This window comes from Salvelinus alpinus, chromosome 23 (assembly GCF_045679555.1).
Source record: "Salvelinus alpinus chromosome 23, SLU_Salpinus.1, whole genome shotgun sequence".
Lineage (NCBI taxonomy): Eukaryota > Metazoa > Chordata > Actinopteri > Salmoniformes > Salmonidae > Salvelinus > Salvelinus alpinus.
In genome coordinates, this window is record NC_092108.1 from 19898591 (window position 1) to 19917728 (window position 19138).

A 19138-nucleotide genomic window follows, 5' to 3' on the forward strand; every position below is an offset into this window, starting at 1 on the left:
GGTGTTTTGCGGGTACTATTTAATGAAGCTGCCAGTTGAGGACTTGAGAGGCGTCTGTTTCTCAAACTAGACACTCTAATGTACTTGTCCTCTTGCTCAGTTGTGCACCGGGGCCTCCCACTCCTCTTTCTATTCTGGTTAGGGCCAGTTTGCGCTGTTCTGTGAAGGGAGTAGTACACAGCGTTGTACGAGATCTTCCAATTCTTGGCAATTTCTCACATGGAATAGCCTTCATTTCTCAGAAGAAGAATAGACTGATGAGTTTGAGAAAAAAGTTATTCGTTTCTGGCCGTTTTGAGCCTGTTATCAAACCCACAAATGCTGATGCTCCAGATACTCAACTAGTCGAAAGAAGGCTGTTTTTATTGCTTCTTTAATTAGCACAACAGTTTTCAGCTGTGCTAACATAATTGCAAAAGAGTTTTCTAATGATCAGTTAGCCTTTTAAAATGAAAAACTTGGATTAGCTAACACAACGTGCCATTGGAACACAGGAGTGATGGTTGCTGATAATGGGCCTCTGTACGCCTATATAGATATTCCACTAACAATCAGCCGTTTCCAGCTACAATAGTCATTTACAACATTAACAATGTCTGCACTGTATTTCTGATAAATGTTATGTTATTTTAATGGACAAAAAATGTGCTTTTCTTTAGCTTTCCCAAACTTTTGAACGGTCGTGTACATAGAGTTGAAGTCGGAAGTTTACATACACCATAGCCAAATACATTTAAACTCAGTTTTTCACAATTCCTGACATTTAATCCTATTAAAAATTCCCTGTTTTAGGTCAGTTAGGATGACCACTTTATTTTAAGAATGTGAAATGTCAGAATAATAGTAGAGAGAATTATTTATTTCAGCTTTAATTTCTTTCATCACATTCCCAGTGGGACAGAAGTTTACATACACTCAATTAGTATTTGGTAGCATTGCCTTAAACAATTTATACTTGGGTCAAATGTTTCGGGTAGCCTTCTACAAGCTTCCCACAATAAGTTGGGTGAATTTTGGCCCATTCCTCCTGACAGAGCTGGTGTAACTGAGTCAGGTTTGTAGGCCTCCTTGCTCGTACACGCTTTTTCAGTTCTGCCCACACATTTTCGATAGGATTGAGGTCAGGGCTTTGTGATGGGCACTCCAATACCTTGACTTTGTTGTCCTTAAGCCATTTTGCCACAACTTTGGAAGTATGCTTGGGGTCATTGTCCATCTGGAAGACCCATTTGCGACCAAGCTTTAACTTCCTGACTGATGTCTTGAGATGATGCTTCAATATATCCAATCTTTTCCCTCCTCATGATGCCATCTATTTTGTGACGTGCACCAGTCCCTCCTGCAGCAAAGCACCCCAACAACATGATGCTGCCACCCCTGTGCGTCACGGTTGGGATGGTGTTCTTCGGCTTGCAAGCCTCCCCCTTTTTCCTCCAAACATAACAATGGTCATTATGGCCAAACAGTTCTATTTTTGTTTCATCAGACCAGAGGACATTTCTCCAAAGCCTTTCAGGTTATGTCGATATAGGACTTGTTTTACTGTGGATATAGTAAATGATGACAAGCATACCCATAACATGATGCAGCCACCACCATGCTTGAAAATATGAAGAGTGGTACTCAGTGATGTGGTGTTGGATTTGCCACAAACGCTTTGTATTCAGGACATAAAGTGCTTGGGGTCATTGTCCATTTAGAAGACCCATTTGCGACCAAGCTTTAACTTCCTTACTGATGTCTTGAGATGTTGCTTCAATATATCCACATAATTTTCTTGCCTCATGATGCCATCTATTTTGTGAAGTGCACCAGTCCCTCCTGCAGCAAAGCACCCCCACAACATGATGTTGCCACTCTCGTGCTTCACAGTTGGGATGGTGTTCTTCGGCTTGCAAGCCTCCCCCTTTTTCCTCCAAACATAACGATGGTCATAATGGCCAAACAGTTCCATTTTTGTTTCATCAGACCAGAGGACATTTCTCCAAAAAGTATGATCTTTGTGCCCATGTGCAGTTGCAAACCGTAGTCTGGCTTTTTTATGGCGGTTTTGTAGCAGTGGCTTCTTCCTTGCTGAGCGGCCTTTCAGGTTATGTCGATATAGGACTCGTTTTACTGTGGATATAGATACTTTTGTACCTGTTTCCTCCAGCATCTTCACATGGTCCTTTGCGGTTGTTCTGGGGTTGATTTGCACGTTTCGCACCAAAGTACAGTCATCTCTAGGAGACCGAACGCGTCTCCTTCCTGAGCGGTATGACGGCTGCATGGTCCCATAGTGTTTATACTTGCGTACTATTGTTTGTACAGATGAACGTGGTACCTTCAGGCATTTGGAAATTGCTCCCAAGGATGAACCAGGCTTGTGGAGGTCTACAAATTTTTTTCTGAGGTCTTGGCTGATTTCTTTTGATTTTCCCATGATGTCAAGCAAAGAGGTTGACAACAGGTACTCCTCCAATTGACTCAAATGATGTCAATTAGCCTAACAGAAGCTTCTAAAGCCATGACATCATTTTCTGGACTTTTCCAAGCTGTTTAAAGGCACAGTCAACTTAGTGTATGTAAACTTCTGTCCCACTGGAATTGTGAAGCAATTGTTGGAAAAATGACTTGTGTCATGCACAAAGTAGATGTCCTAACCGACTTGCCAAAACTATAGTTTGTTAACAAGAAATTTGTGGAGTGGTTGAAAAACGAGTTTTAATGACTCCAACCTAAGTGTATGTAAACTTCCGACCTCAACTGTATGTACATACCTTTAAAAACCTAAGAGAAGGACCTCAATGTAAATCAGCTATAATGCATGTAGTATGCAATAGTTACTTGAAATATATAAATGAAGTTTAATTTTAAGTTCACATGAAACTCGTTTATCGTCATTTGTTCCCCAGCTGTGTGTCAAACAAGTTATTTCCCTTTTCTATCCTTTAATAAATACCATACCACATTTTCAGAATCGTTTCATTAGGTTGTGTGGATGAGAATGGAGGTTGACAATATTTGATAATATATAAACAATTAATTTGTATGAATGGTTGAAAAGTGTTTTTGTATTTTACCACAATGCGTTGTGCATTATAAATATATATTATATATAAATGTATAATATATTATAAATGCAAATAGCCTTGGTTGCATTTATAATCATGTCTGCCACTGCACTCTCCCCAACATGTAGCCATATCTATTTAACTAAAAACAGAAGTTTTACTATCTGAATTCTTTGTCGTATTTTTTTGTAAATGGATATGGCTGCCTTACGTGCAGACAAGAATACACCTAGCCCAAACCGCCGCATGATGGCGGTTCTTTTCCTTTTACGTCGTTTGTAACATGACAAACGACGTAAAATAAATAATACCGCCATCCTGCGGCCGGTTGGGCTTGAATAACCCCTGGTGCTTTGCCAGTGTCAAACTATACCACATTCGAAGGGCTGTTGCAGTCTCATATTTACGGTAATACCTTATGAGTTGAACGGAAGTGCGATTACATACGAATATCCCACTTCCAACATTGCTGCCATTTATCAACAACATTGTTTGCGTTACTCGATCTCTTTTTACACATGCCAAATTGGGCCATTTGCCATAGTGTTAGAACTTTAAATAAACTGATTGTTTCTTACACATTGGCTAGTTAGAGAATTGTATTCTATTTACTTAATCACAGAGAATCCTGGGTTGGACAAGATGGCCAGCTGCAATTTTCAGGCGCAGTTGGTATCCATTCTGGAGGTATTAGCTAAAGCAGCTGTAGCAGAAATAAACAATCGTGTAGATGATAGCTGTGCCGTTATACGTTTGGAAATGACCCAAAGCCAGCGAGATATTGATGTACTGAAAAGGAAGTGTCAAATGATGGAGAGCGAGTTGAAGAAGACACGAGGACGAGTCAGGAGAAAAGGTAGTACTTCACTGTAATTTGATTGCATCATGAACAAATGAATAAAAACACAAATGTGTGACTGAACACAATTATTTTCCAGGTTTTTACCCCATGTTATCAGAGAGATCTTCATATCCAGTCAAGATTGTTTTGAACAAGCAGAGGAGTAACTCACAGTGGGGAGAAGACAATATGGCTGTTGAAGAGGACTCTCATCTCCATGTGTGATACATCACCTTTTACAATTATAGAGACCTGGCCTGTTGGATCAATTCTGTTATTGGAATATCAGGAGAATTTACCGCTTTTGTGTGATTCATGAGTATAAAAAGTGTTAGATATGGTGTGTGCCCAGAGGAATAATTGCAGTCCCCTGTTACAGCCTACAGATGTGGAGCAGAGAGTGGAGACTGAACCCATACTGATCAAAGATGAGGAGACAGCAGAGGATGTGTGGAAGACTGACCCTCAGGAAGAGCTCAGAATCACTGGAAAGGGTGGGTGTGACCATAAGCGGTACTGCTCAGTCTGTCTATGGAAGACTGTGTGGGTGTGGTGGTATGCACATTCCAAATTGCTACATTGCTGTCGGGTGTTTTATGTTCTGGCATATGGCGTGCACGTACGCACACAGTCAGTTCTAAAGCAGTCATGTTTTGCAACTGTTATGGGTCTTTTATAATGTTTAATTTATGTTTATCCCCAAATCTTTAGAGTCTGGTTCCAAGCCTGGGAAACCACCATCCTTTGAGCAACGGCGCTGTGATGAGGACTTCATCACACAACCCAATATATCTCCAGAAGACTCAGTGGAACATTACCCCAATTCTGATCGTCCAGAGGAACCAGGAACACCCTGGCTTGCGTCTACAGAGGTGTTCAGCACAGAGCAGCGCCGGCCAGACGAAGACTCACTAGACCTAGTGATGGTGAAAGATGAGGAGCTGGATCAGACCACGGTCCTGGCAGGACCTGACCAATTTGTAATGGATGACAATGATGGGCAGCTGTGGACCTCTGTGGGTCCAGGCAGAGACACTGATCCTGATGGCCACCCAGATTTCTCCTTTCATTCCACAGAAGAGTACTCTCAGAATATCTCAATTTTCCCATCTCATAGTGGGCTGCCATCCATTCCTACGATGACCAATGAAGTGGGGCCATCGCTTCACTCTTCTATATGGAAACCACATGCTAACGTGTTCAGTGCAGCAAAACACATGAAAAGACATGTCAGGACATCGGCTGATGAGACTAGACAACAGATGCCAGAGGGACAGAGTAGCGAGACGCTGAACTCAAATAATGAAGGAAAAAGTTTAGCTCTACAGCCAAGGCAGCATCAATACAGGGCTTCAGAAGCAACAGTGAGATTGAGTGAGTGCATGACAGGGTCAAACATGGCCACCACCTCCACCTTCTCTGGATACAGCCTGAGTCACAGTAGTTTTAACATGGTGAAGAGAATGAGGACTCAGTGGAGGTCGGGCAGCACCACCGAGAGGCGTTTCAGCTGCACCTTTTGTGGGAAGAGCTTCCAGCGTTTCTGCCAGCTCAAAGTACACCTCCGGAGTCACACCGGAGAGAAACCGTACACCTGCGAACAGTGTGGCAGGAGTTTTACCCAGCAGTGCAACCTGATCAGACATGCTATGGTCCACAGCGGGGAGAAGCCATACGAGTGCACACAGTGTGGGAAGTGCTTCACCCGGCGCTCCAAAATGACATCACATCAGAGAACTCACATAGGAGAGAGCCCAGGTTCTCAATACGTGGTACCAGCATACCCTGGGGATCCACACACAAGTTTAATGTAGTCTCGGAAAAATAGGAACATAATTTCAGTTTTTCTGTAACACTTTCTACATGGAAATGTGGTACAGAAGGTATTTTGACAAGCTTTTCCTCCCAATTGATTTGTGCTTTTCTTGTTTGACTGTTGAAAGCTTGATTTTGAGTCAATCCGTTTTTTAGATCAATAATACTAATACATGAGACCTATATGTAGCGCTTTTCAATGACCCAAAATCGCTTTACAATTGTAGATTTTTTAAAATTGTTTTTAAATGATCACAACAAGACAACACCAGACTAACAGCAGGAGAAACAAAGAGAAGGGGGAGGGGCTTAAAGTAAGGAAAAGAGTGTGATGTGTAGGTAATTTTTTAAAATTAGATTTGCTCAACTCCTGCGTCTTTTCTCCCTGGTCCTCTCTCGCCTCCTTTGGAAAAAAGGTCAAAGATAATGGAGAAGAGTGGGTGAGGAGAGTGATGTGGACGAAAATGTGCTTTTATGGAATGAGTTGGTCCTTATCCATCAGGCAAAGGACGTTTACCGGGGTGGATCCCAAGATAATTGTGTAAAGTGATGAAAAAATTAAGTTAGTTTTGCAATACATTTTATAGATAAAAGGTTAAGTAGCATATTGTTTTTAAATGTGTGCATGCTTTTCTCCGACGACAATACAGCAGCTGATTCAAAGGGTGTGTGGCACATATGTCAAAACTCTTCTGTGCTAGGATACACTTGTGCTTCCTCGCCAAAAGGGGGGCTATCAAGAAGGGGAAGACGTCTTAGTTTGCCTACTAATGAATAGAGTACCACAGTATGAGTCATAATACCCATAAAACCTAGTGGTCAAACTAAAATGGTTTCTATTGTTTTTCCACCATAAATGTTTCCCATTGGGGATTTTAGAAACACTTAAAATAAGGGCTGTGTTTCATGTAGGCTTACCCTGGCTCAACATTTTGATAACCGTGTAAATATCTCAAGGACAAGGTGACTTTTATCAATATATTCGCCTGTATTTACCCCCCCAAAATGTAATGGTAATTAGCTGCTAATGTGGCTATCATAAGAACTACAAATGTCATGGTGATCTAGACGAGACTGTTGAGGCAAAGATAAGAATCTCTGGATTAACTATCTGTTAGTTAAATGTAGAAATGAATAAACTGGCAAAATGTTTTTCAATTGATAGTTCTGTGAACTGTCTTGTGCAAGTTGTAAGTTGACACAATACCTGTTAGCAAAGGCGTCAGTTAGAGATGACATGGCCACCCCAGAAGAGGACTGGCCACCCCTCATAGCCTGGTTTCTTCCTAGGTTTTGGCCTTTCTAGGGAGTTTTTCTTAGCCACCGTGCTTCTACACCTGCATTGCTTGCTGTTTGGGGTTTTAGGCTGGGTTTCTGTACAGCACTTTGATATATCAGCTGATGTAAGAAGGGCTATATAAATAAATTTGATTTGATTTGACATGACATGCAGGAGCTTGCAGGGATTTGTAGTTTTGCATGATGTCTACATTGACGCTAATTAGCATTTTCGAATTTGAGAGTAAATAGAGCCGAATATATTGATAAAAGTCACCTTGTCCGAGAGAGATTTACATGGTTATCAAAACGTAAAGATAATCCATCCACCTGACAGGGTTTAGGTTAGGTAGCATATCAAGAAGCTGATTTAAACAGCATGATCATTACAGAGGTGCACTTTGTGCTGGGGACAATAAGAGGCCACTCTGAAATGTGCAGTTTTGTCATACAACACAATGCCACAGATGTCTCAAGTTTTGAGGGAGCGTGCAATTGGCATGCTGACTGCAGAAATGTCTACCAGAGCTGTTTCTAGATAATTTAATATGAATTTCTCTACCATAAGCAGCCTCCAACGTCTCAATATATGGTACCCGCATACCCTGGGGATCCACACAGAAGTTTAATGTCGTCTCAGACCAGATGGAACAAAGTTAATAATTGCATCATTTTTTGGACAACATTTTCTATGGGAAAATTTGGTACATAAGGTATTTTGAGACATTTTGACAAGCTTTTTCCTCCTACTTCATTTGTGAAAGGTTTTTCATGTTTGACTGTTAAGGGCTCCTCATTTTTATTTTATTTTAATAACCTATTTTTTATTTTTAAAAATCTCATTTACAATGTGACTCCAAAATGACATAATACATTATTTACTATTCATTTCTATTGGGCACAACATAATCCGAAACACAACCAAAACAAACTGCAAATGCATCCAACAAGTTTGTAGAGCCACAAGCTTGATTTAGTCATTGCGTGCTAGGAATATGGGACCAAATACTAAACATTTGACTAAATGTAATACACATATAGTTGAAGTCAGACGTTTACATACACCTTAGCCAAATACATTTAAACTCAGTTTTTCACAATTCCTGACATTTAATCCTAGTAAAAATCCCCTGTCTTAGGTCAGTTAGGATCACCACTTTATTTTAAGAATGTGAAATGTCAGAATAATAGTAGAGATAATGATTTATTTCAGCTTTAATTTCTTTCATCACATTCCCAGTGGGTCAGAAGTTTACATACACTCAATTAGTATTTGGTAGCATTGCCTTTAAATTGTTTAACTTGGGTCAAATGTTTCGGGTAGCCTTCCACAAGCTTCCCACAATAAGTTGGGTGAATTTTGGCCCATTCCTCCTGACAGAGCTGGTGTAACTGAGTCAGGTTTGTAGGCCTCCTTGCTCGCACACGCTTTTTTAGTTCTGCCCACACATTTTCGATAGGATTGAGGTCAGGGCTTTGTGATGGGCACTCCAATACCTTGACTTTGTTGTCCTTAAGCCATTTTGCCACAACTTTGGAAGTATGCTTGGGGTCATTGTCCATCTGGAAAACCCATTTGCGACCAAGCTTTAACTTCCTGACTGATGTCTTGAGATGTTGCTTCAATATATCCAATCTTTTCCCTCCTCATGATGCCATCTATTTTGTGACGTGCACCAGTCCCTCCTGCAGCAAAGCACCCCAACAACATGATGCTGCCACCCCTGTGCGTCACGGTTGGGATGGTGTTCTTCGGCTTGCAAGCCTCCCCATTTTTCCTCCAAACATAACAATGGTCATTATGGCCAAACAGTTCTATTTTTGTTTCATCAGACCAGAGGACATTTCTCCAAAGCCTTTCAGGTTATGTCGATATAGGACTCGTTTTACTGTGGATATAGTAAATGATGACAAGCATACCCATAACATGATGCAGCCACCACCATGCTTGAAAATATGAAGAGTGGTACTCAGTGATGGGTGTTGGATTTGCCACAAACGCTTTGTATTCAGGACATAAAGTTAATTTCTTGGCCACATTTTTTGCAGTTTTACTATAGTACCTTATTGCAAACAAGATGCGTGTTTTGGGATATTTTTATTCTGTACAAGCATCCTTCATTTCTAGCAGCATACCACCCTGCATCGGAGACTAGATGCTGCTGGAAGTGGTGTTGGAGGGCCAGTAGGAGGCACCCTTTCCTCTGGTCTGAAAAAATATCCCAATGGACCAGGGCAGTGATTGGGGACATTGCCCTGTGTAGGGTGCCATCTTTCAGATAGGATGTTAAATGGGTGTCCTGACTCTGGTCACTAAAGATCCCATGGCACTTATCGTAAGAGTAGGGGTGTTAACCCCAGTGTCCTGGCTAAATTCCCAATCTTGCCCTCATACCGTCACCTAATCATCCCCAGCTTACAATTGACTCATTCATCCTCTCCCCTGTAACTATTCGCCAGGTTGTTGCTGTAAATGAGAATGTGTTCTCAGTCAACTTACCTAGTAAAATAAGGGTTAAATAGAAAATTCACTCTGTAGTTACTCCACAATACTAACCTAAATGACAATCAGTGGGGTAAAGTACTTATGCAAAAATACTTTAGAGTACTACTTAAGTTGTTTTTTGGGGAATCTTTACTTTACTATTTATATTTTTGACAACTTTTTACTTTTACTTCACTACATTCCTAAAGAAAATAATGTACTTTTTACTCCATACATTTTCTCTGACACCCGAAAGTACTTGTTACATTTTGAATGCTTAGCAGGACAGGAAAATGGTCCAATTCACACACTTATCAAGAGTACATCCCTGGTCATCCCTACTGCGTCTGATCTGACTCCCTAAACACAAACGCTTCATTTATAAGTTGTCTGATTGTTGGAGTGTGCCCCTGGCTAAAAAAACAAGAACATTGCCATCTGGTTTGCTTAATGTAAAGAATTTGAAATGATTTATACTTTTACTTTTGATACTTAAGTATATTTATTACCAAATACTTTTAGTATTTTACTGGTTGTCTTTTACTTGAGTCATTTTCTATTAAGGTATGTTTACTTTGACTCAAGGTTGACAATTGGGTACTTTTTCCACCACTGACTACAATGTTACCATTAAACGATGTAACTGTTTTTAAGTCAACATTGGCCTCATGGTGAAATCCCTGTGATGTTTTCTTCCTCTTGCAACTGAGTTAGGAAGGCCACCTGTATCTTTGTAGTGACTGGGTGTATTGATACACCATCCAAAGTGTAAGTATTAACTTCACCATGCTCAAAGGGATATTCAATGTTTTTATTTATTTCACCTTTATTTAACAAAGTAGGCTAGTTGAGAACAAGTTCTCATTTACAACTGCGACCTGGCCAAGATAAAGCAAAGCAGTGCGACACAAACAACAACACAGAGTTACACATGGAATAAACAAACATACAGTCAATAATACAATAGAAAAAGTCAATATACAATGTGTGCAAATGAGGTAGGATAAGGGAGATAAGGCAATAAATAGGCCATAGTGGTGAAATAATTACAATATAGCAATTAAACACTGGAGTGATAGATGTGCAGAAGATAAGTGTGCAATTAGAGATACTGGGGTGCAAAGGAGCAAAATAAATAACAGTATGGGGATGAGGTAGTTGGATGGCTATGTACAGGTGCAGTCTGCTTTTAGAATGTTTTTATTTTATTTTACCCATCTACCAATAGGGGCCTTTCTTTGTGAGGCATTGGAAAACTTCCCTGGTCTTGTGATTGAATTTGTTTGAAATTCACTGCTCGACTGAGGCACCTTACAGATAATTGTAAGTGTGGGGTACAGAGATGAGGTAGTCATTCAAAAATCATGTTAAAACACTATTTTTGCACATAGAGTGAGTCGACTTTGACAATATGGGGTATTGTGTGTATATCTAAATGTAATCAATTTTAAATGCAGGCTGTCACATAACATCATGTGGAAAATGCCACGGGCTGTGAATACTTTCTGAAGGCCTGTTATGGATTAACAACCAAGTGAGCCACCTGCATTTTTTTTTGTCTATAGATATGGCTACTTTACACTGTATATGCAAATTAGAATATACCCTGTTATTTGCTGGCCAGTGCTAATTTGTAACATTTTTGAAGGGCTGTTGCACTCTCATATTTACGGTAATAGATGAACTGAAGAGCGATTGCAGGGACTTCACAGCAGAAACACTACAAGGACTATTGTCGCTAGGAAATGTCCCGCCCTCACAGGAGTCGTTTGAGCCTGTGTAGGGACCTGATTAGAACTTTTTATTTTATTTATTTTTTTACAGAAAAGCAGGTTGATTTTGTTTAGTTAATTTATTTTTTGATAGTTTCAATTTTTTTATTCATATTTTACCAACATATTTCATTTTTTGAGATCCTTATTATTCACCCGCACAGTAGGTGGCGGAATGCACATCACATTGTTGCGAACGCCATTGAACCATAGAAGAAGAACAATTCCGCGTATCTCCCGCTTCACTACATTGTTGTCATTTATCAACATATACGGCTTGTTTTTTGCAAGTTATCTTGGAAATTGAATACTATTTACTTCACACAGGAAATACGCATCTGTAATTTGGGCTGGACAAGATGGCGAGCTGCAATTTTCAGCAGCAATTGGTATCCATTCTGGAGGTATTAGCTAAAGCAGCTGTAGCAGAAATAAACAAACGTGTAGATGATAGCTGTGCTGTTATACGTTTGGAAATGACCCAAAGCCAGCGAGATATTGATGTACTGAAAAGGAAGTGTCAAATTATGGAGAGCGAGCTGGAGAAGACGCGCAGACGAAAAGGTACTGTTAGTTCATGTGTTACTTTTTATAGTAAATGTATAGCCTGGAACGTCGACGTTATATTATATTGCAATCAACGTCCGGCATAAATGAGCATTTGGATCAGGAAAGTTGACTCTCACGATCTCTACCAATCAGAATGTAAACAATAGTTTAATTTACATGGCATTGGCAGGTAGGAATGTGTGAGAGCCACAGGAAAGTATAATAAAATCAACTTTTCAAAGTGCTTGTAGTTTATTCATATTTCTATCACCTGAAACATGCACACAATTTGAAAATACATGCACGCCACCATGCATACTTGCAATACTCCGGCATGGTTTTGTGCATGCTTCAGGTTATAGAAATCTGAATGCACTATTTATTTAACTAGGCAAGTCAGTTAAGAACTCATTCTTATTTTACAATGACGGACAAAGCCTCCCCTAAACCCGGATGAAGCTGGGCCAATTGTGCGTTGCCCTATGTGACTATGTGACAATGACGTTTGTGATACAGCCCGGGATTGAACCAGGGTCTGTAGCGATGCTGCGCCACTCGGGAGCGCTTTGAAGGTTGATTTAATTATACTTTCCTGTGGATATTGTCTCACAATCAAATTTTATTTGTCACATGCGCTGAATACAACAGGTGTAGACTTTACCGTGAAATGCTTACTTACGAGCCCTTTGCCAAAAATGCAGAGTTAAAAAGTAAGAACAATTTGCTCAAATGTTTTGATAAAAATAACACAAATGACAATAATGAGACTAGATACAATGAATATCTGTATAGAGTTAATGTGCAAGGTAGTTGAGGTAATACAGTTGAAGTCGGAAGTTTACATACACTTAGGTTGGAGTCATTAAATCTCGTTTTTCAACCACTTCACAAATTTCTTGTTAACAAACTATAGTTTTGGCAAGTCGGTTAGGACATCTACTTTGTGCATGACACAAGTAATTTTTCCAACAATTGCTTCACAATTCCAGTGGGACAGAAGTTTACATACACTAAGTTGATTGTGCCTTTAACAGCTTGGAAAATTCCAGAGTGTTAAGTCATGGCTTTAGAAGCTTCTGATAGGCTAATTCACATAATTTGAGTCAATTGGAGGTGTGCCTGTGGATGTATTTCAAGGCCTACCTTCAAACTCAGTGCCTCTTTGCTTGACATCATGGGAAAATCAAGAGAAATCAGCCAAGACCTCAGAAAGACAATTGTAGACCTCCACAAGTCTGGTTCATCCTTGGGAGCAATTTCCAAATGCCTGAAGGTACCACGTTCATCTGTACAAATAATAGTATGCAAGTATGAACACCATGGTACCATGCAGCCGTCATACCGCTCAGGAAGGAGTTCTGTCTCCTAGAGATGAACGTACTTTGGTGCGAAACGTGCAAATCAATCTCAGAACAACCGCAAAGGACCTTGTGAAGATGCTGGAGGAAACAGGTACAAAAGTATCTATATCCACAGTAAAACGAGTCCGATATCGACATAACCTGAAAGGCTGCTCAGCATGGAGAAGCCACTGCTCCAAAACCGCCATTAAAAAAAGCCAGACTACGGTTTGCCAGACTACTGTGCATGGGGACAAAGATCGTACTTTTTGGAGAAATGTCCTCTGGTCTAATGAAACAAAAATAGAACTGTTTGGCCAAAACTGTTTGGCAAGCCGAAGAACACCATCCCAACCGTGAAGCACGGGGGTGGCAGCATCATGTTGTGGGGGTGCTTTGCTGCAGGAGGGACTGGTGCACTTCACAAAATAGATGGCATCATGAGGCAGGAAAATTATGTGGATATATTAATGCAACATCTCAAGACATCAGTAAGGAAGTTAAAGCTTGGTCGCAAATAGGTCTTCCAAATGGACAATGACCCCAAGCATACTTCCAAAGATGTGGCAAAATGGCTTAAGGACAGCAAAGTCAAGGTATTGGAGTGGCCATCACAAATCCCTGACCTCAATCCCATAGAAAATTTGTGGGCAGAACTGAAAAAGCGTGTGCGAGCAAGGAGGCCTACAAACCTGACTCAGTTACACCAGCTCTGTCAGGTGGAATAGGCCATAATTCACCCAACTTATTGTGGAAGCTTGTGGAAGGCTACTCGAAACATTTGACCCAAGTTAAACAATTTAAAGGCAATGCTACCAAATACTAATTTAGTGTATGTAAACTTCTGACCCACTGAGAATGTGATAAATGAAATAAATCATTCTCCCTACTATTATTCTGACATTTCACATTCTTAAAATAAAGTGGTGATCCTAACTGACCTAAAACTGGGAATTTTTACTAGGATTAAATGTCAGCAATTGTGAAAAACTGAAGCCATTTGATTAACTATACAGCAGTCTTATGGCTTGGTGGGTAGAAGCTGTTCAGAAGCCTTTTGGTCCCAGACTTGGCACTCCGGTACCGCTGGCCGTACCGCTTTTCCTACCAGCAAAAGGATCAACGACAACTGGTAAAGTAAGTTAAAATATAATTTTATTCAACATTCTGGCTTGTGAGGTCGTGAGAGAACTTTCCTGATCCAGACGCTCATTTATGCCCGATGTAGAATTCAAGGACATTTTACGTTGTGTCTCCAGGCTAGTAAATTGATTGTATATGCAAAACCCAAATGTGTGAATAGCCCACTATTTAATATTTGACTGAAAACAATAATTTTCCAGGTTTTTACCCCGTGGCTTCAGAGAGATCTTCATATCCAGTCAAGATTGTTTTGAATAAGCAGAGGAATAGCTCACAGTGCAGAGACAAAGAGCTGGCTGTTGAAGAGGACTCTCAACCCCAGGTGTGATACATCACCTTTAACAATTACAGAGACCTGACCTATTTGGATCAATTATGATATTGGCTTATCAGGAGATTTTTTCGCTTTTGTGCGATTCATGAGTATGAAAATGGTTAGATATGGTGTGTGTCCTGAGTAATAACCTCTGTCCCTGTTACAGCCTTCAGATGTGGAGCAGAGAGTGGAGACTGAACCCATACTGATCAAAGATGAGGAGACAGCAGAGGATGTGTGGAAGACTGACCCTCAGGAAGAGCTCAGGATCACTGGAGAGGGTGGGTGTGACCATAAGGGGTACGGCTCAGTCTGTCTATGGAAGACTGTGTGTGGTGGTATGCACGTTCCAAATTGCTACATTGTTGTTTTATGTTCTGGCATATGTAGCGCACGTACACACAGTCAGTTCTAAAGCAGTCATGTTTTGCTGTTAAGGGTCTTTTGTAATGTTTATTTTATGTTTATCCCCAAATCTTTAGAGTCTGGTTCCAAGCCTGGGAAATCACCATCCTTTGAGCAACGGCACTGTGATGAGGACTTCATCACACAACCCAATATATCTCACAAAGACTCAGTGGAACATTACCCCAATTCTGATCGTCCAGAGGAACCAGGAACACCCCGGCTCACATCTACAGAGGTGTTCAGCGCAGAGCAGCACCGGCTAGACGAGGACTCACTAGACCTAGTGATGGTGAAAGAGGAGGAGTTAGATCAGACCACGGCCTTGGCAGGACCTGACCAGTTTGTCATGGATGAGACTGATGGGCAGCTGTGGACCTCTGTGGATCCAGGCAGAGACACTGACCCTGATGGCCACCCAGATTTCTCCTTTCATTCCACAGAAGAGTACTCTCAGAATATCTCAATGGTCCCATCTCATAGTGGGCTGTCATCTGTTCCTACTATGACAGATGATGTAGGGCCATCGCTTCACTCTTCTATATGGAAACCACATGCTAACATGTTCAGTGCAGCAGCACACATGAGAAGACATGTCAGTACATTGACTGATGAGGCTAGACAACAGATGCCAGAGGGACAGAGCAGTGAGATGCTGAACTCAAATAATGAAGGAAAAAGTTTAGCTCTACAGCCAAGGCAGCATCAATACAGGGCTTCAGAAGCAACAGTGAGATTGAGTGAGTGCATGACAGGGTCAAACATGGCCACCACCTCCACCTTCTCTGGATACAGCCTGAGTCGCAGTAGTTTTAACATGGTGAAGAGAATGAGGACTCAGTGGAGGTCGGGCAGCACCACCGAGAGGCGTTTCAGCTGCACCTTCTGTGGGAAGAGCTTCCAGCGTCTCTGCCAGCTCAAAGAACACCTCCGGAGTCACACCGGAGAGAAACCTTACACCTGCGAACAGTGTGGCAGGAGTTTTACCAAGCAGTGCAACCTGATCAGACATGCTATGGTCCACAGTGGGGAGAAGCCCTACGAGTGCACACAGTGTGGGAAATGCTTTACCCGGCGCTCCAAAATGATGTCACATCAGAGAACTCACATAGGAGAGTGTGCAGTGTCTCCATACGTGGCACCTGCATACCCTGGGGATCCACACACAAGTTTAATGTAGTCTCAGAACAAATAGGAACTTAATTGCATAGTTTTTTGCTAACACTTTCTATTTGAAAATGTGGTACAGAAGGTATTTTGAGACAAGTTTTTCCTCCGAATTGATTTGTGAAATTGTTTTCATGTTTGACTGATGGCTCCTCACTTTCATTATAACAACTTATTTACAACTGGTAACAATGTGTGTTTGTACCACAAAATCATAAAAACAATGTTATATAATAAATAATCATATTGATTTCATGAGAGTCAATCTGCACTTTTAGATGAATGATAATACATGGGACAATTATATAGCGCTTTTCAATGACCCAAAGTCGATTTAGAATTGTAGAAACTAAAAAAAAACTGATCACTACAAGACAACACCAGCAGGGAGAAACTAAAAAAAATTAATGAAGGGGGAGGGGCTTAAAGTAGGGAAAATAGTGTGATGTGTCCTCAGTCCTCGTCTCTTTTTGAAAAAGGTCAAAGGTAATGGAGGTGAAGCGGCGAGGAGAGTGATGGACATAAATGTGCTTGTATTTAATGAGACAGTCCTTGTCCACTTGAGCATCATCAGGGAAGGACATTTACAGGGATAGATCCCAAAATATATGAGTAATGTGATCATTTGTTTAAGTTAGTTGTGCAAGACATTTTATAGATAAAAGGATAAATAGCATATCGTTTTTAAAGGTGAACTGCACTCACTGATTCCGCTTGTGATACTTCCGGTGCTCATTAAGAAATGCAGCAGCCATTCCTGAACGCCAAAATAGTTGTCTTTGTGGTTTAATGTGGATGTTTCTTTGCCCTTCAATCACAACAAACAAACAGGGGCAATGGTGAGTAACAGTGAATTAAGCTAGGTTTGATAGGGGACACCTAGTCAGTTGTACAACTGAATGCATTCAACTGAAATGTGTATTTTTTAGGGGTAATCAGAGAGGAGCGGGGGGCTGCCTTAATCGACATCCACGTCATCGGCGCCTGTGGAACAGTCTTGCTCAGGGATGACAGATTTTTAACATGTCAGCCCAAGGATTCGGTCCAGCAACCTTTTAGTGACTAGCCCAACGCTCCTATCCACCAGGCTACCTGCCTGACTTAGAAGTTTTGATGTTGACTTCTCCTGATCTCAAGATGATCTGCTAATTCAGTTCTATGTGTAGGCTAAAGCCTGTGTTGATCTTGTGTTTAGCCAACCTGACAGCAGCTAGCTAGCTAGCTAGCACAGTTTCGGGATAGGCTAGCTGGCTGATATTTCTCTGTCAAATCAGTTACAGTGCATTCAAAAAGTATTCATATCCCTTGACTTATTCCACACTTTGTGTTACAGCCTGAATTCAAAATGTATTTTTTTTTTTTAATTACACACTACCCCATAATGACAAAGTGAAAACATGTTTTTTGCAAATGCATTGAAAATTAAATACAGAATACAGTATTCACACCCCTGAGTCAATACATGTTAGAATCACCTTTGGCAGCGATTACAGCTGTGAGTCTTTCTGGGTAAGTTTTTAAGTGCTTTGCACACCTAGATTGTACAATATTCAAATCAATTCAAATTTTATTTGTCACATACACATGGTTAGCAGATGTTAATGCGAGTGTAGCGAAATGCTTGTGCTTCTAGTTCCGACAATGCAGTAATAACCAACGAGTAATCTAACCTAACCATATTTGCACATTATTATTTTTTAAATTATTCAAGCTCTGTCAAGTTGGTTGTTGAGCATTGCCAGACAGCAATTTTCAAGTCTTGCCGTAGATTTTCAAGCAGATTTAAGTCAACTGTAACTAGGCCACTCATTAACATTTTAATGTTGTCTTGTAAGCAACTCCAGTGTATATTTGGCGTTGTGTTTTAGGTTATTGTTATTATAGCCAGGACATAAAGTTTATTTCTTTGCCACATTTTTTGCAGTTTTACTTTAGTTCCTTATTGCAAACAGGATGCATGTTTTGGAATATTTTTATTCTGTACAGGCTTCCTTCTTTTCACACTGTCATTTAGGTTAGTATTGTGGAGTAACTACAATGTTAAGCCGTCCTCCATTTGATCCTATCAGTCATTCAACTCTAACTGTTTTAAAGTCACCATTGGCCTCGTCGTGAAATACCTGAGCAGTTTTCTTCCTCTCTGGCAACTGAGTTAGGAAGTCTGGGTACTGAGGACGCCTTTATCTTTGTAGTGACTGTGTGTATTGATACACCATCCAAAGTGTAATTAATGCTCAAAGGGATATTCAATGTCTGCTTTTTTTTTTACCCATCTAAACTCAGCAAAAAAATAAATGTCCCTTTTTCAGGACCCTGTCTTTCAAAGATAATTCTTAAAAATCCAAATAACTTCACAGATCTTCATTGTAAAGGGTTTAAACACTTTCCCATGTTTGTTCAATGAACCATAAACAATTAATGAACATGCACCTGTGGAACGGTCGTTAAGACACTAACAGCTTACAGACGGTAGGCAATTAAGGTCACAGTTATGAAAACTTAGGACACTAAAGAGGCCTTTCTACTGACTCTGAAAAACACCAAAAGAAAGATGCCCGGGGTCCCTGCTCATCTGTGTGAACGTGCCTTAGGCATGCTGCAAGGAGGCATGAGGACTGCAGATGTGGCTAGGGCAATAAATTGCAATGGCTGTACTGTGAGACGCCTAAGACAGCGCTACAGGGAGATAGGATGGACAGTTGATCGTCCTCGCAGAGGAAGACCATGTGTAACAACACCTACACAGGATCGGTACATCTGAACATCACCTCTGCAGGACAGGTACAGAATGGCAACAACATCTGCCTGAGTTACACCAGGAACGCACAATCCCTCCATCAGTGCTCAGACTGTCCACAATAGGCTGAGAGAGGCTGGACTGAGGGCTTGTAGGCCTGTTGTAAGGCTGGTCCTCACCAGACATCACCGGCAACAACGTCGCCTATGGGCACAAACCCACTGTCCCTGGACCAGA

The 19138-nt window shown here is 40.9% G+C and overlaps 2 protein-coding genes across 2 annotated transcripts; both read left to right on the forward strand.

Moving 5' to 3' along the window:
* The first annotated feature begins 3468 nt into the window (after positions 1 to 3468).
* On the forward strand, positions 3469 to 10130 carry LOC139550480 (uncharacterized). Its single transcript, XM_071361405.1, has 4 exons — positions 3469 to 3909; positions 3992 to 4113; positions 4274 to 4388; positions 4606 to 10130. The coding sequence occupies exons 1-4, from the start codon at positions 3696 to 3698 to the stop codon at positions 5706 to 5708; spliced, it is 1554 nt and encodes a 517-aa protein (XP_071217506.1). The 5' UTR covers positions 3469 to 3695; the 3' UTR covers positions 5709 to 10130.
* Positions 10131 to 11235: 1105 nt separating this feature from the next.
* On the forward strand, positions 11236 to 18475 carry LOC139550482 (zinc finger protein 286A-like). Its single transcript, XM_071361407.1, has 4 exons — positions 11236 to 11808; positions 14477 to 14598; positions 14759 to 14873; positions 15075 to 18475. The coding sequence occupies exons 1-4, from the start codon at positions 11604 to 11606 to the stop codon at positions 16175 to 16177; spliced, it is 1545 nt and encodes a 514-aa protein (XP_071217508.1). The 5' UTR covers positions 11236 to 11603; the 3' UTR covers positions 16178 to 18475.
* The last annotated feature ends 663 nt before the right edge of the window (positions 18476 to 19138 follow it).

Bases quoted from the DNA above. Each gene is read 5' to 3' on its own strand.
- LOC139550482 (XM_071361407.1), top strand. From the start codon at position 11,604: ATGGCGAGCTGCAATTTTCAGCAGCAATTGGTATCCATTCTGGAGGTA. The intron at 11,809-14,476 runs GTACTGTTAGTT...ATAATTTTCCAG, and splicing joins GAAGACGCGCAGACGAAAAG to GTTTTTACCCCGTGGCTTCA. The intron at 14,874-15,074 runs GTGGGTGTGACC...CCAAATCTTTAG, and splicing joins GCTCAGGATCACTGGAGAGG to AGTCTGGTTCCAAGCCTGGG.
- LOC139550480 (XM_071361405.1), top strand. From the start codon at position 3,696: ATGGCCAGCTGCAATTTTCAGGCGCAGTTGGTATCCATTCTGGAGGTA. The intron at 3,910-3,991 runs GTAGTACTTCAC...ATTATTTTCCAG, and splicing joins AGGACGAGTCAGGAGAAAAG to GTTTTTACCCCATGTTATCA. The intron at 4,114-4,273 runs GTGTGATACATC...CCCCTGTTACAG, and splicing joins AAGAGGACTCTCATCTCCAT to CCTACAGATGTGGAGCAGAG.